The 13,139-nt window shown below is 38.8% G+C and overlaps 3 protein-coding genes across 3 annotated transcripts; 2 read left to right on the top strand and 1 right to left on the bottom strand.

Moving 5' to 3' along the window:
* Positions 1-688: 688 nt before the first annotated feature.
* hgd (homogentisate 1,2-dioxygenase) lies at positions 689-7,710 on the top strand. The gene is made up of 14 exons (XM_068304634.1): positions 689-856; positions 1,971-2,042; positions 2,146-2,234; positions 2,316-2,421; positions 2,901-2,960; positions 3,055-3,146; positions 3,289-3,323; positions 3,439-3,518; positions 3,803-3,902; positions 4,576-4,700; positions 6,443-6,547; positions 6,689-6,815; positions 7,191-7,372; positions 7,556-7,710. Exons 1-14 carry the CDS (start codon positions 842-844, stop codon positions 7,697-7,699), a joined length of 1,332 nt encoding a protein of 443 aa, XP_068160735.1. The 5' UTR covers positions 689-841; the 3' UTR covers positions 7,700-7,710.
* A 793-nt stretch (positions 7,711-8,503) lies between these two features.
* Positions 8,504-10,844, bottom strand: ndufb4 (NADH:ubiquinone oxidoreductase subunit B4). Its single transcript, XM_068304635.1, has 3 exons — positions 10,654-10,844; positions 9,535-9,678; positions 8,504-8,656 (listed from the first exon to the last, which is right to left on the bottom strand). The coding sequence occupies exons 1-3, from the start codon at positions 10,828-10,830 to the stop codon at positions 8,594-8,596; spliced, it is 384 nt and encodes a 127-aa protein (XP_068160736.1). The 5' UTR covers positions 10,831-10,844; the 3' UTR covers positions 8,504-8,593.
* Positions 10,845-11,069: 225 nt separating this feature from the next.
* On the top strand, positions 11,070-11,756 carry LOC137587897 (sperm-associated antigen 16 protein). Its single transcript, XM_068304579.1, has one exon. It carries the CDS (start codon positions 11,070-11,072, stop codon positions 11,754-11,756), a length of 687 nt encoding a protein of 228 aa, XP_068160680.1.
* Positions 11,757-13,139: the final 1,383 nt, after the last annotated feature.

Raw genomic sequence — 13,139 nt, 5'->3', positions numbered from 1 at the left:
AATTGCCATCATTTACCCTTCCCCAACACCTCCCAAAAAGAAAAGAAATAGACAAGAGGGGAGCTGAGGCAAGTATGAGAGAGACAAAATTGATTCTTTTTGATACATGCTGCACAGGGGACATTAGGTACCCATAGTTTGACCATCCAGTTCAAGAAATGAGCTGAATAAATTTTGCGTAAAGTAATGTGAAGGCCGTTTGGAGGCCTTACACTGTTGTTCATAAGAATAATGAATTTTTTGCTATAGTTTGCAGAGGCTCTCCAGTGCATTGTTTTAGTGTTCAAGGCCACCAATTAGTTATGCAGTTGCAGCATTGATGATTCACTTTAAATAAAATAACAACTCATTGTGCAAGTCAAATAGTCAAATTAATCACCTTAGACACAACTGACCTGAATTCTGAGAGAACTTTTGTGTCCATTCTTCAGCCTGGTCTATTCACCTCTGGTTAGTTCCTCTCAAAATTCTGCATTCTAAGTACATGAAAACGTGACTTTACATGACTCTCAGTCACACGTATTGATTACCTGAATTATTTGCTCCAACCTCTCACTTGAGTCCCTGGTTCTTGTTTGTCCGGACGGTGACACTGTGACTTGTTTGCGCACGTATTGCCCATCTGACCCGTCCTTTCAGCTTTTCAAGTTGCGTCAATCCTTTCGATGCCTAATTAAACATGATCACCCGACCCCACTCTACTCCTGTCATAACCGCGCACGTACACGCACTGGAGTGACTTTTGGCAGCGGACAATAAGGTTAAGAGTGAGATTTAGCTGCAAGTTAATTTGTAACACCTAAAATATTTTCAGCTGCTTTAAGGTTTTTCTGAGAGCAGAATGGCCGGACTAAAGGTAAGGTAGAGTTTTCATTATTTTGCACTGTTGTTAGATAATCAAAGTAATGAAACAAATTCAAAGTTTGCACTAAAGAACAAAGAAAGAATAAGAGACAGGAATAGGTATTTTTTTACCTTGTAACTGAATAATGTCAGCTTTTTTTTAAAAAAATTCTTCAAGAAACGCACCAGTTGAGTGAAGGGTGGGTTACCCACGGCCAATCGGAGCGAGACATACCACGTTTGACCAGATGAATAATTATTTAGGTGGAAAAGACTCACACACTCATTTCAGTAGTAATTTTAAAAGCAGTTTGCATTCATGTGTTGCTTGTGTTACCAGCCTCCAAACCATTTAGTCCAGTATTGATAATTTAGACCTAAAATTTACTGGTGATTGTTTCGTACTGTCGTTTAAATTGGACTAGAGTTAGAATGTTTATATGATAGTGCTTCAAAAACTAATACGCCTGTTCTTTCGCAAAAAGTTTTTTTTTTTTTTTTTAAATTACATGTCAATTTAACTTTAGTATTTGAGCCATTTTTGAGAATTTTTTTCTTTCGACAGGAAATAAACGTCCTGGCCAAACAAACGTGATTTGCGCAACATTGTTTAACCGGATCAAATAATGATTTACGCACGCACTTAAGAAGACGCATGAACGCGCACGTATGTGAAACATCCAGGTCTGACGATGCACTATTTCCAGACCAACAGTGACTCAGCAAGATTTCTTTGGTCTGTGCAACTATTGTGCTGTTTTGTGGCATGACAGACATAATTATTAGCGATCATAGCCAATCTTGAGAGATGAATCGCAATAATACTGTTATAATTTAAATGTTGACCAAAAACTACTGTGGCTAATGTTTGTGCAATTAGTCTGAAATAATACTAAGGTAATAGATGACGGCAAGGGGTAAAATTTGGCATAACTGCAGTTTGTTTTATCATGAATCTAATTTGAGTCAATATGACAACAATTAGCAAAAGACAAGCCTTGATGACGAGCCTTTAAATTTAATTATAAGCAGCATGAACACGTTTTTCCTGCATTACAATGAAGCTGCATGGTGTTTTTATTTATTCTTTTAGTAGAACTTGATGATTGATTGTCTTCCGATTGCAGTATCTGAGTGGTTTTGGCAATGAGTTCTCCTCTGAAGACCCTCGCTGTCCTGGATCTTTACCTGAGGGACAGGTAACACAAAAACTGTTATTGAGTATAACCCCAGGAGATGGATATCCACCGTCACACTGCAAACATTATCTCTATGTTGTTTGGCACTTTTGCGTGTCTACAGAACAATCCTCAAGTCTGTCCCTATGGACTTTATGCTGAGCAGCTCTCTGGCTCTGCCTTCACCTGCCCACGACCAGCCAATAAGAGGAGGTAATCATTTATTAGACACCTTCCACCCAGACATAACTGAACATAATGATCTGCATGACATAGGTCGTTTTCCTTCCCCAGCTGGTTGTACCGCATCTTGCCATCTGTCAAACATAAGCCTTATACCCCAGTGCCCTGTGGAAATCTAACAGAAAACTGGAATGAAGTGGGACCTGACCCAAACCAGGTATATAAAGACTCAAAACGGAGAGTTTGAGCTCATTTTGGTTTTCCATTAAGTGCAGAAACTGAGAATGTTGTTAAAATCTCTGAAAAACTGGTTAGCTTTTTAATTGCTGTATAAGTTGTTGTGATTAAATATGTATTGAGTAAAATTAAATTTACGAACACATTAGACAGTGGATGAAGCGGTTCTGAAAATGAATGAAAAAAAAAAGAATTAACATCCTTAGGTAATAAGTGATAAGAAACTCAGTCATTCATTTATTTTCAATACCTGCTTCTTCCGCTGTCACGGGTCGCGGAGTGCTGGGGCCTATCCCAGCAAGGTGGGGGTGTGAGGCAGGGTACACTCCAGGTGTGATGTCAGTGCAGCCTATTTCTTTAACTCTTTAAAGGGCTTTTAAGCATCTCTGCATCCATGAATTGATTTAAATTCTCTGCGTCTCAATTCTGCATTATTTGAGATTAAGGTTTCTTTCACAGTTGCGGTGGCAGCCATTCTCCATTCCCAAATCTACAGAGAAGAAAGTGGACTTTGTGGCAGTGAGTTTACTTTTATCTGTAGTATTTTTGTACTATTTATGCATTCAAGATTCTTAGTTTATTTACTGAGATTATGTACATCTGTATACTGCAGGGTCTGCATACAATCTGTGGTGCTGGAGACGCCAATTCTCGCAACGGCATTGGAATCCACATTTTTACCTGCAACATTTCCATGGTGGATAGGTCTGTATACATTTGTGTTCAAATATGTACCATCGTGTAACAAATGGATGGATTTCTACAAAATGACTACAGAATCTTTGGTTGTGTCCTGGCTATTATTTCCTAGCTTTTTCTGTTGTCTATTTTTTTTTTTGTTCTCCAGGTGCTTCAACAACTCAGATGGAGACTTTCTGATTGGTGAGGAAAAGTGGCATTTCTCTGTCATCAGAAGAACAATGATAGCTCATTTCCCAGTCCTTATTCTCCCTCAATTTTTTTTTCTTGTACTCTGTCTGTCTATTTGTCTTTCTAGTTCCCCAGCATGGTGACATCTTGATCACTACAGAGTTTGGGAAAATAATGGTCGAACCAAATGAGATCTGTGTCATCCAGGTAAGGACAGTGTCTTTTCATTCCCACAATTTTCACACGAAGTTCTACTTCTGTGTCAGATTGGACGTCTTATTTATCATATTCTGGCACTTTTACCAAAAAAAAAAAGGCATTAAAATAATAACAATGGAAAAAGGGTTTCAGCTATGGAAATTCTGACCACAGGAATTTACAGCACAAGTTACCAAACACTTGGACCATGAACCCATAAGTCCCTCCATCCCGAATTGATTCCAAACAGTTATAAACTTCCTCTCACTACCACTTATCACGTGTTTTTTCAGCAAGGGATGCGATTCAGTGTGGATGTGTTTGGGGAAACCAGGGGCTATGTACTGGAAGTCTATGGAGCCCATTTTGAACTTCCTGATCTTGGACCTATAGGTTTGTGTTAATTATATTTGCTAATGTGGAGTGTATAATGTGTAGAGTATATTCATCCTTGAAATCTGCACATTAACCCTTTTGTATTGGAGTTGTCTATTGTCTTAAATTACTTTTACTTTCTCCCCAAATCCGTCTCACTTTCAGCCAAGGTAGTTCCAAGTCTCTACATATGAAAATGTATGACATTTGTTCTGTTCACTGACTTCATCCATTGCACTGCAGTGTAAAATTCATAGCCATGCTCCTCATTGGATAAATCCTACTACATAAAGGTGATAGCGACAGAAATGGCTCAAATGGATGGATTTTCATGAATATCGGCATAAATATTCAAATCCTTCTCAGAAAGATTGGATATTCTGGTAATGCAGTAACATTTTATCTACATTGTCATTAGGTAAAATTCCAATTTGCCCTTAAGCTTTGGTTTCTGATCAAATCTAATAACATTTCTATGAGATGTACCCAGTTGAGCTAAGTAGCTCATTTCAGCACACAAACACTGAATACTAAACTACAGGATACATGATACCTACTTCATGTCAGGATGTTCCTTCTGCTTGCATTTGGCGTCAAGAACTGACATACTGGTGTATATTCTCACTGAGCTCTAATGTAGTATTGCTTGTAAAGGTTTACCGTACATATGCGTATGTACGAATGTTTGCAGGGGCCAATGGTCTGGCCAACCCAAGAGACTTCCTGTGTCCAGTCGCTTGGTATGAAGATCGCAAAGTGGCCACTGGATTCACCGTCCTCAACAAGTACCAAGGAAAGCTGTTTGCCTGCCAACAGGTGATTGTTTTATGACATTTCGGTTTGTGTGTCAGTACAATGTCATATACACAGACACCATATGACAGGGATCCACACATATTGGCCTATTACCCTATTTACGTATGTGTCTGCTTCAGTAAACCATTCAGTAAACCATTGAACCGCAAAAATGACTAAAAGGAAACTGTGCAAGTGAAGCATGTGATCCATTAGCAGCTCCTGCCGATTGAATTGCCATTCCTGATGATTTCATATCAAAGCGTTGGCTGTTATCCGTTCAGCAGGTTTCTTCCTTGACTCCCTTGTGAGTCTTAATGACTCGTAATTAGTTAAAGCATTCTGTATTTAAAGAGAGTGTACCTGTGAAGCTTTGCCATACAGAAAAAAACCCCTCCGAAGTTAAGCATTAATTTCATGATATTTCCCTCAAGAAATGATCCTGCCCCTCCCCAAATGTCCTGTTGGGTGGATAATTGGATCAACACAAAAGGCCTGACAGGAGGTTTTTTACTGAGGCGAGGAGAGGTTTGTCTGGTGTGAGTGTTAGGAGTTGTAGCTGTGGAAACCATGTCAAATACACTATTATTATTCATCAAAGGAAGTACATAAGGGCAAGATACAGTCTTTTTTTGTAGCAAAACAAACATTTTCCATTCCTCCCTTGTCACCTTTTGTTGAATATTGGTTCCCTGTTATGTGCTAGGAGTCAAAGGTAAAACCTGCGTTCCACACCTGGCATTCTTCCTGATGTCCATGCTTTCCAGAACCAGGAGGGTGAGGCTATAGGCGCAGGCAAATAAGATGGGGGAGACAGTTCTCTTCCAAAGGAGGATGCTGTTTCTCCTGACTGGTCCTGCTGTTTTGTTCACCCGCAGAGCACTGAAATTGCTCAAATTAACTTATTATTTGCTTGACTGGGCCAATATGTTTGTGTTTTGTGTGTATGAGCGTGTAAGTGTTTGCTCTCCTCCATTTCTTCCCTTCATTCTAATGAAATCTGGGGTTACCAGAGATAAATGTTGTAGAATTTAGCTTCACTGGATTTCTTTAAGGTCTTTCTATATATTGATGATTACACAATTTGTATGTGATTAAGGATTCTCTGTTATTTATTAGTTACGTAATTCATATTAATATGCAAATTCTTGTGCATCATTAAACATCTCAAACGTTTTGTTGTTACTGTGTTTTAGTCGTTCTTGTGTTCTAGTGTAGCTAAGCATGTGTGTCAGGGACACACAGGTCACTCAGAAGGCAGCTTGAGTTGTAATGAACTATATTGATTTTAGGGCTGCTGTTGAATGTCTTTTTCACAGTGACATTATCAGAACAGAGAACTATATAAAATTGCTGTGGTTTTAACAATCAAGATAAAAAAATATCTCTGTACCCACTGTTAAAACTGCTCCCTCCCCCCACAACTGTGCCGCTGCAAGCTTCAAAAGTTTTGGAAAGTTTGATTGTAAAGCCAATTACCCCACAATACCTAGAGCCTCATTTCACAAAGAACAGGGGGGGATGGAAGAAAAGAAAGAATGAAAGAAGAAAACCTTATTCTACAAACCTTTTCATTATAACTACTTTTTCTTCTCTTTATGTGAAGAAGTACTCTGGGAATTTAAGATTAAAAAGACATTATTCATTATTCAGCTTTCCCTGTGAAAAGCACAATTTAAAGTCCAATTGAAAAGACTTTATCTTTTGTGCTTGTTGCTGGGGCAGAATTGTCTTATTTGCTTCATTCCATGTTCTGCGCATAGGATTTTTCTCCTTTCAATGTGGTGGCTTGGCACGGGAACTACACACCATATAAATACAATCTGAAGAACTTCATGGTTATCAACTGTGTGGCCTTTGATCATGCGGTGAGTTTATGGAAATATTCACACTCCAGTACTGTATAATACAGTACTTTTCAAAAAAACATACAAAAAATTAATTTTCTCTTATGCCCTGGAAGGGATTTATCCTCATCTGTAGATAATTCACTTCTGATCTTCCAATAGGATCCATCAATTTTCACAGTGCTGACTGCCAAATCAACTCGCCCAGGTGTGGCCATTGCTGACTTTGTCATCTTCCCGCCAAGGTGGGGTGTGGCAGACCACACGTTCCGTCCACCATATTATCACCGTAAGGCAACACTAAAACTATTGCTGAGATTTGTTTACATTGTGCACAGGAACATAATTGCAAGATAATACATTTTCAGAGCTTAGTTAACATGAAGCCAAAATTGGAATGAAGTATCAAATTCTGCTCAGTGAGGCTAGTTTTAGCCTATCATGGAAGAAAAAAAAACAGCCAGTAGCTAACGTCCATTTATCCAACCAATGTCAAGAAAGCCGTGAACAATCCACCTTCTGTATGACTGAGGTGCAGCCGAAGAACCTTTTGTCTGTTTTTACCACAGACTTATAAGGCCATCTAGTGGCCTTATAACATGCCATTCATATACCAAAATCTCTTGCACTGCTGTGTTACAGCTCCTCTTATTTGTCACTTTAGGTAACTGCATGAGTGAGTTTATGGGTCTGATCAAAGGCCACTATGAAGCCAAAGAGGAGGGCTTCCAGCCAGGAGGGGCCAGCCTCCATAGCATCATGACCCCACATGGCCCAGATACTGAATGCTTTGAGAAGAACAGCACTGCTCAACTCAAACCTGAGCGGGTCGCTGAAGGAACTATGGTAAAATAATTTAATAAATACATAAATTTAAATATATTAAGTTAGCAAATAAGTAAGGAAATAGGTTTCAAGGCTAACTGGTGAAGCAATGTTACTAGTCTGACGCATTTAAAATTTCATGTTATATAGTTTGTAAAAACTTAACGATGACAGTGTTTATTAATATGTGTTTTCTTCATTCAGGCTTTCATGTTTGAGTCATCCTTCAGCATGGCAGTGACCAAATGGGGCCTACATACATGCCAGAAGCTTGATAAGAGCTACTACCAGTGCTGGGACAATCTTCGCAAGCACTTTGACCCACACTGGAAGCCCAGCAAACAATAATAAAAAAGGAATGAACCAAATATATAAAGAGATAAATAGGATTTTATCAAATTTAACTACCATGAGTCCAGTGTGTAATGTAGCATTCTTTGTTGTTTGATGTCTGTAGAGGAAATGATAGGAAGAGGAATAAGGATTTCTTTTACATAACTAAGATTAATTTACAAACTGAAAATTTCAACAAGAGATTTTTTGTTACAAATAACAAAAAACATGGTGCATAATTTTATCAATTATTTAGTCATACACTTATTTTCCAAGTATCTTTACCTTTACAATTGTTCAACTTCAAACATGAACAGATCACTTGAGTTTGCTAACAATGTGCTAACAATGTACAGTATACAGTATTACTGCTACAAAGGTAAATGGCTAACAAACTGCTCTTTTAGTTTGATATGCTGATTTTTCTCATGACGAGAATCATGTGAGATACTTTGTTTTACTAAATTCAGCAGCAACTCACGATTGTCCCCATGTCAAAGGTCACTGTTTTGCAACAGGTGCCTTGACTTACTTAAAGGGGCGACTGACTGAAAGGCACTTAAATAAACACTGATAACTACATACATTTCCTGCGCATACTAATTTGTTCGGCGAGAGATTTTAACTGAGCTCAATTGAACTTGGCAATGAAAAATAAAAAATCCCCTCAGTATCTGAGTCAACAGATCAGTAGTTTACTACAACAGTTATACTTAAAATGTTAGAGGTGTCCCTTCAGTGGCCCATGGACATGTTCAGTATGTACACATTAAGGATTTAGTGTTTTGATGCCATTCAAACTTTCCATGACCAATAAAAACAACACAAGTTTTTGACTATATAAGTTTATTTGGATAATAATTACAGAGAACAGCATCTCAAAACACTCAGGTCTTTATACATAGGATATCATGATGATATACTAAATTTGCGGTCTAGGGTTCCATTCTTGATTTTCTCCTCTTTACGATCCTGTAAAATAGACAAACAAATAAAGAGTTAATACAATTTCCAGGCAACATCATATCATCGTAACTGTACACCTTCCATACATTTTTCTAAGTGTGCATTTTATGAGTGAGCTTATTATCTTCTAATATTTTTTCCTCACAATGGAGTGAGGGAGAAAAACAAGAAAGTACAGCTGTGCGAATATGACACCAAATTCTCACTGAAATTTCTATTGTTGAAGATTTAGAGGGTGAATCTCCACGACACTGGGGAGGAAATGAAGGCAACATGTGAAGTGCAGCATTTACATCTATGAATGGAACAGTGTCAAAAAGGAAGAAAAAAAAACCTCAGGTAAATTGTGCACTGACATAAATTTAAATGAGTCCTAATACAGTATGAACCTAAATAGCTTTTCAGAGTTACGGTGAAATTCATGACCAACTCATAGATTCATGCTAGGCAGATATATTCCTTTAAATGACAATATTAATATATTCCAGTTGTAAATAAAATAACACTTGTATTAGCGCTATTACATACATGAAAAACACACAGATGCAATAAAAACAGAAAAACATTAGTTATTAAAAATGAAAAAAGGTATTTGAGCTGCATCACAATAGCACTCAAAGGGCAATATATCGCAGTCTTCTTTTAATTTAGAAAACCTTTTTTGTTTTGTTTCAATTTCTGTTTTTCCTAAGATGACCTTCATACTATCCTGGGCATATCAGGTACAGTTCGTAACATATATCAATGTATCTGGTAAACTGATTAAGTAAACAGAAACGGGGTTTTCAGTCAAGTTGAAGCTTAAAGAGTTACAAGCAAGCTGAGTTAATCATTTAACACAGCATCACTGTAATAGAAAGGTAAACTTGCAATTTGTTTCATACCCGGTCTGTCTTGAAGAGAGCATAAAGGGCGAAGAGGGGAACAACTCCAAACATCAAACCCAGTATTGATGTCTTATATGAAGGTCTGAAGTATGGGTAGATACTGGCGCGTGCATGCACCCACCGAGTCAGTGCAGGATCTTCCTGTATGAACAGATATATGCAACAAAATTACAATGGGCTACTAAAAACTTAACCTTTGCAGGTGTTAAACAAACGTGTCAAATGATTCATTACAATATATTCCTACAGTAAAGTTGCATAATGTCTGTGTAGGTTCTCAGTCATCCAGGTCATGGTTATCCAAAAGCTGTTGAGTCGATCCAATGGACGTTATGAACGTTTTTGAAGACGTCTCATCCAAGATACTTCTTCAGTTCGAACTGAAGAAGTATCTTGGATGAGAGACGACACGTCTTCAAGAACTTTAACGTCCAGTGGATCGACTATAAAGCTTTTGGATAAAGTTGCATAAACAATAAAGGATACTGATGTGTTGAGTTTTTTATTTTTGATGAGAAAAAACTTTGATTGGAGATTGAAGGGAGAACCATTATGAACCAACATCGATCCTCTGGGCAGTTTTGCACTTTTTGCATTTTCCCCATTTACATTAAGTTAACAAACAGAGTTGGGTTGGATTGAAGATGTAAACATACATATTAATGACTGCTGAATTCACTTTGTTCCTTTGGTTTCAGGATCCTTATGCATACAAACGATTGCTGTAACATCTTATAAATACAAATAGCTACAACTGTGCTTTCCCACTATGCAATAAGTAAGTAATCTTTGACTAGTTTAAGGCAAACCTGCCCTGTTAACGCCGCTGGATGCAGACATTTGGCATTTATGAGCAACGTGGGTCATTTTTACTTTACTCAAACGTCAACATCAGCGGCAAAATTATCAAGGCGATGTCTTATCACGATATCCTTTGTCATAAATAAACCCGCCCTATGAAACACAACATATTAGCGTTTGAATAAGAAAAATTTGACAACTTGACCATTAATTTCTACTGTATAAAAATGGGTACGTAACACTTACGTCCCGCTACCATTAGCAATTAGCCTGAGCCCACTTCACGGGTGACACTGCTAGCAAGTAGCCACTTACAATGAGCTCTTTCCTGTGGGGGTTATTCAATTGCTGTAGATACTGCCTCTTCAGACTTGCTCGCAGTGCTGCTTTCTCCGCTTCGACACGTCGGGTCTCCTTTGTGACATTAAAGTACTCATTTGGATCTAACGTTTTGGGCCGACTGGACAAGGGCGCTTCCTCGTAGTTCGCCATGATTGTTTGAGGACAGCAGGGACGGGAAAAAACGTGAACTTGTGAAATCTCGCGATGATTGACTGACAGGAACGTCAAATCACTATGGCAACGTCTGACTCCCAGTCGACTCAAAACTAGTATGTGGATGAAAGAATGAGAAAGATGAAAGGATGAAAATGTTATGGCTGAGTGAGGCTGATTTTCAGTGAGAAGTATCTTTAGGAGACAGCTGGAGTTCAGTAGAGGGTGAGGAAGACATGGAGGCCACGGTGGAAGTTATTAAAGACCGGCCAGAGGCCGCTGCCAAACCCGACTCACCTCCGGTCAGTCACAAACCTGAGAGTGAGGCTGATTTTCAGTACAAAGAAGTATCTTCAGAAGACGATTGGAGTTCTGCAGAGGATGAGGAAGATCTGGAGGCCACGGCGAAAGCCACTGAAAACCAGGCAGAGGCCACTGCTGCTCATCCCAACTCAGCTCCAGTCAACCACAAACCTGAGAGTGTGGACCACTTTTTACGCAGGTTTCTGGTCGAGTTCGGTATGATGGAAACGCTGGAGTGCTTTCAGTCTGAGTGGAGCGACATGGTTCAGGAAGGGTCAGTATGTACAGAACAACTCGGCGTGGTGTCCCATGTGTACACCGATATCATGCGCTTGCACAGCGAGTTGAAAAACGCGCAGCGTGAGGAAGCGGAGTGCAAACTGGAGGCGTCTGCAGCAGCTGGAACACTGGAGCTGGTCCAAAAAGCCAGAGACTTTTATCGGATGAAGCACAATCGTATTGACCAGATTAGGAACAAGCTCATCGAGGAGATGAAAAGGCTCAAAGTGCAGTGCGACAGCTACGATTCTGAACTTCAGCGGATGCGTGACAAATATCATACAGTCCTAAAGCAAACCACGCAGATGAGTTTGGAGAGGGACAAGGACACAGAGGAATAGAACCATCACTTCCTGTGGAGAAGGAGAGACGAGCAGGGCAGCTCAGAGAGCCGAGGGTCAAAGAGACAAGACTAAACTCATTTGCAATTTGCAAAAGTGGATTAAAGTGGCAGATTAATGACATTTATGTCAGAATAAAAGATAATAAATCAACAATGACAACTACTTTGTCAATATTTTATTTTTTTTCAGCTTGTGGCAGAATAGTGTTTGATCCAAGCATGAGATCCAATTAAACTTTAATATAATAGGAATATTTAAAGTCTTGTTTCATATGTCAACTTGCCATTAGTCTTCCATTATCAAAATATACCTGAGATCTTTTTTTTTCATTCAGCAAGCCAGTCTTTTTTTCTATTTACGTGTCTTTCAAAAGCTTTTGGGAAACTCTGCTGGTGTGTCTCCTGTGCTTAGTTCCATGTTATGTTGATCGTGCAGGTTCCAGAATCACTTTTTCAAACCTATTGATATATTACTATTCTTTTTCATATACTCTATGGCACATGGAATAATACCTCAATTAGTTTATGTATTTCTTCACTTTCTAACTTTCAGACATTCATCCATTTTCATTTTCCAACTAAGCGTCACAATCATTATTCCCAGAGGATAATTTCCCGACTTGAGAAGATAGAAGTTTTGACATAATTACTCTATTTTTTAAGTCCCTCTTTCATCAAGGACATGATGGCAATCTTGTATTTTAGTTGCTCTCCCTCTCTCTCTCCAGTGTTGGAGCATTTCAGCAAATTTCTTTCCACTCCTCATTGTTCCCAAGTAGAATTACAGACATGACGCGTTGTGTCATAATGACCACAAGAGGGAAATCTCGAGCTAGTTTTGGTTAAAATTCATAGAGTGAATGTAAGGTAGCTGTAAATTGGCACACATAGTGTGAATAAAGTGCGAATTACAAAAGAATCGTTCATTTCCAGATACCAGCACCAAAAATTGTTAACATGGCATTTCTTCAGAAAATCACACAAACTTGTCTCATTTGAATGGTATTGCTGTCACATCATACATTTCTTAGGGTGTAGAATCCACATTTGGACCCATGGACTTACTTATTGGCTTCCTTGTAACATATATACCGGTAATTTCTGAAGTCCTAATATCTAGCTAAATTAGAGCTTTATCTTAAATCAGACTTGGCTAAAATATATAATGTTGAAGCGGTGTTAGAGGTTTAGTATGTGTAGGCACCTGAAGAGGATGCCTACCCACAGGCATTCTCTGAGCTAGTCACATGTTTGTGATGAGGTTTCCCATGTCTCCGGCAAACTCAGCCAGTACCCACCAGTAGTGGATGATGAAGACTTGGAACCCTTGGAGAAGTTCGCGGTCATGATGTATGCCCGATCCAGCACAGCTGAAGGTGTT

This window comes from Antennarius striatus, chromosome 20 (genome assembly GCF_040054535.1).
Source record: "Antennarius striatus isolate MH-2024 chromosome 20, ASM4005453v1, whole genome shotgun sequence".
Classification (NCBI taxonomy): Eukaryota; Metazoa; Chordata; class Actinopteri; order Lophiiformes; family Antennariidae; genus Antennarius; species Antennarius striatus.
Note: the sequence above shows the minus strand (reverse complement) of the source record. Positions and strands in the feature narration are given on the sequence as shown.

Bases quoted from the DNA above. Each gene is read 5' to 3' on its own strand.
- ndufb4 (XM_068304635.1), bottom strand. From the start codon at position 10,830: ATGGCGAACTACGAGGAAGCGCCCTTGTCCAGTCGGCCCAAAACGTTA. The intron at 9,679-10,653 runs GTAAGTGGCTAC...CTGTTCATACAG, and splicing joins CCCACAGGAAAGAGCTCATT to GAAGATCCTGCACTGACTCG. The intron at 8,657-9,534 runs GTATGAAACAAA...TCTATTTTACAG, and splicing joins CTCTCTTCAAGACAGACCGG to GATCGTAAAGAGGAGAAAAT.
- hgd (XM_068304634.1), top strand. The intron at 3,324-3,438 runs GTGAGGAAAAGT...TTGTCTTTCTAG, and splicing joins AGATGGAGACTTTCTGATTG to TTCCCCAGCATGGTGACATC. The intron at 6,548-6,688 runs GTGAGTTTATGG...ATCTTCCAATAG, and splicing joins GTGTGGCCTTTGATCATGCG to GATCCATCAATTTTCACAGT.
- LOC137587897 (XM_068304579.1), top strand. From the start codon at position 11,070: ATGGAGGCCACGGTGGAAGTTATTAAAGACCGGCCAGAGGCCGCTGCC.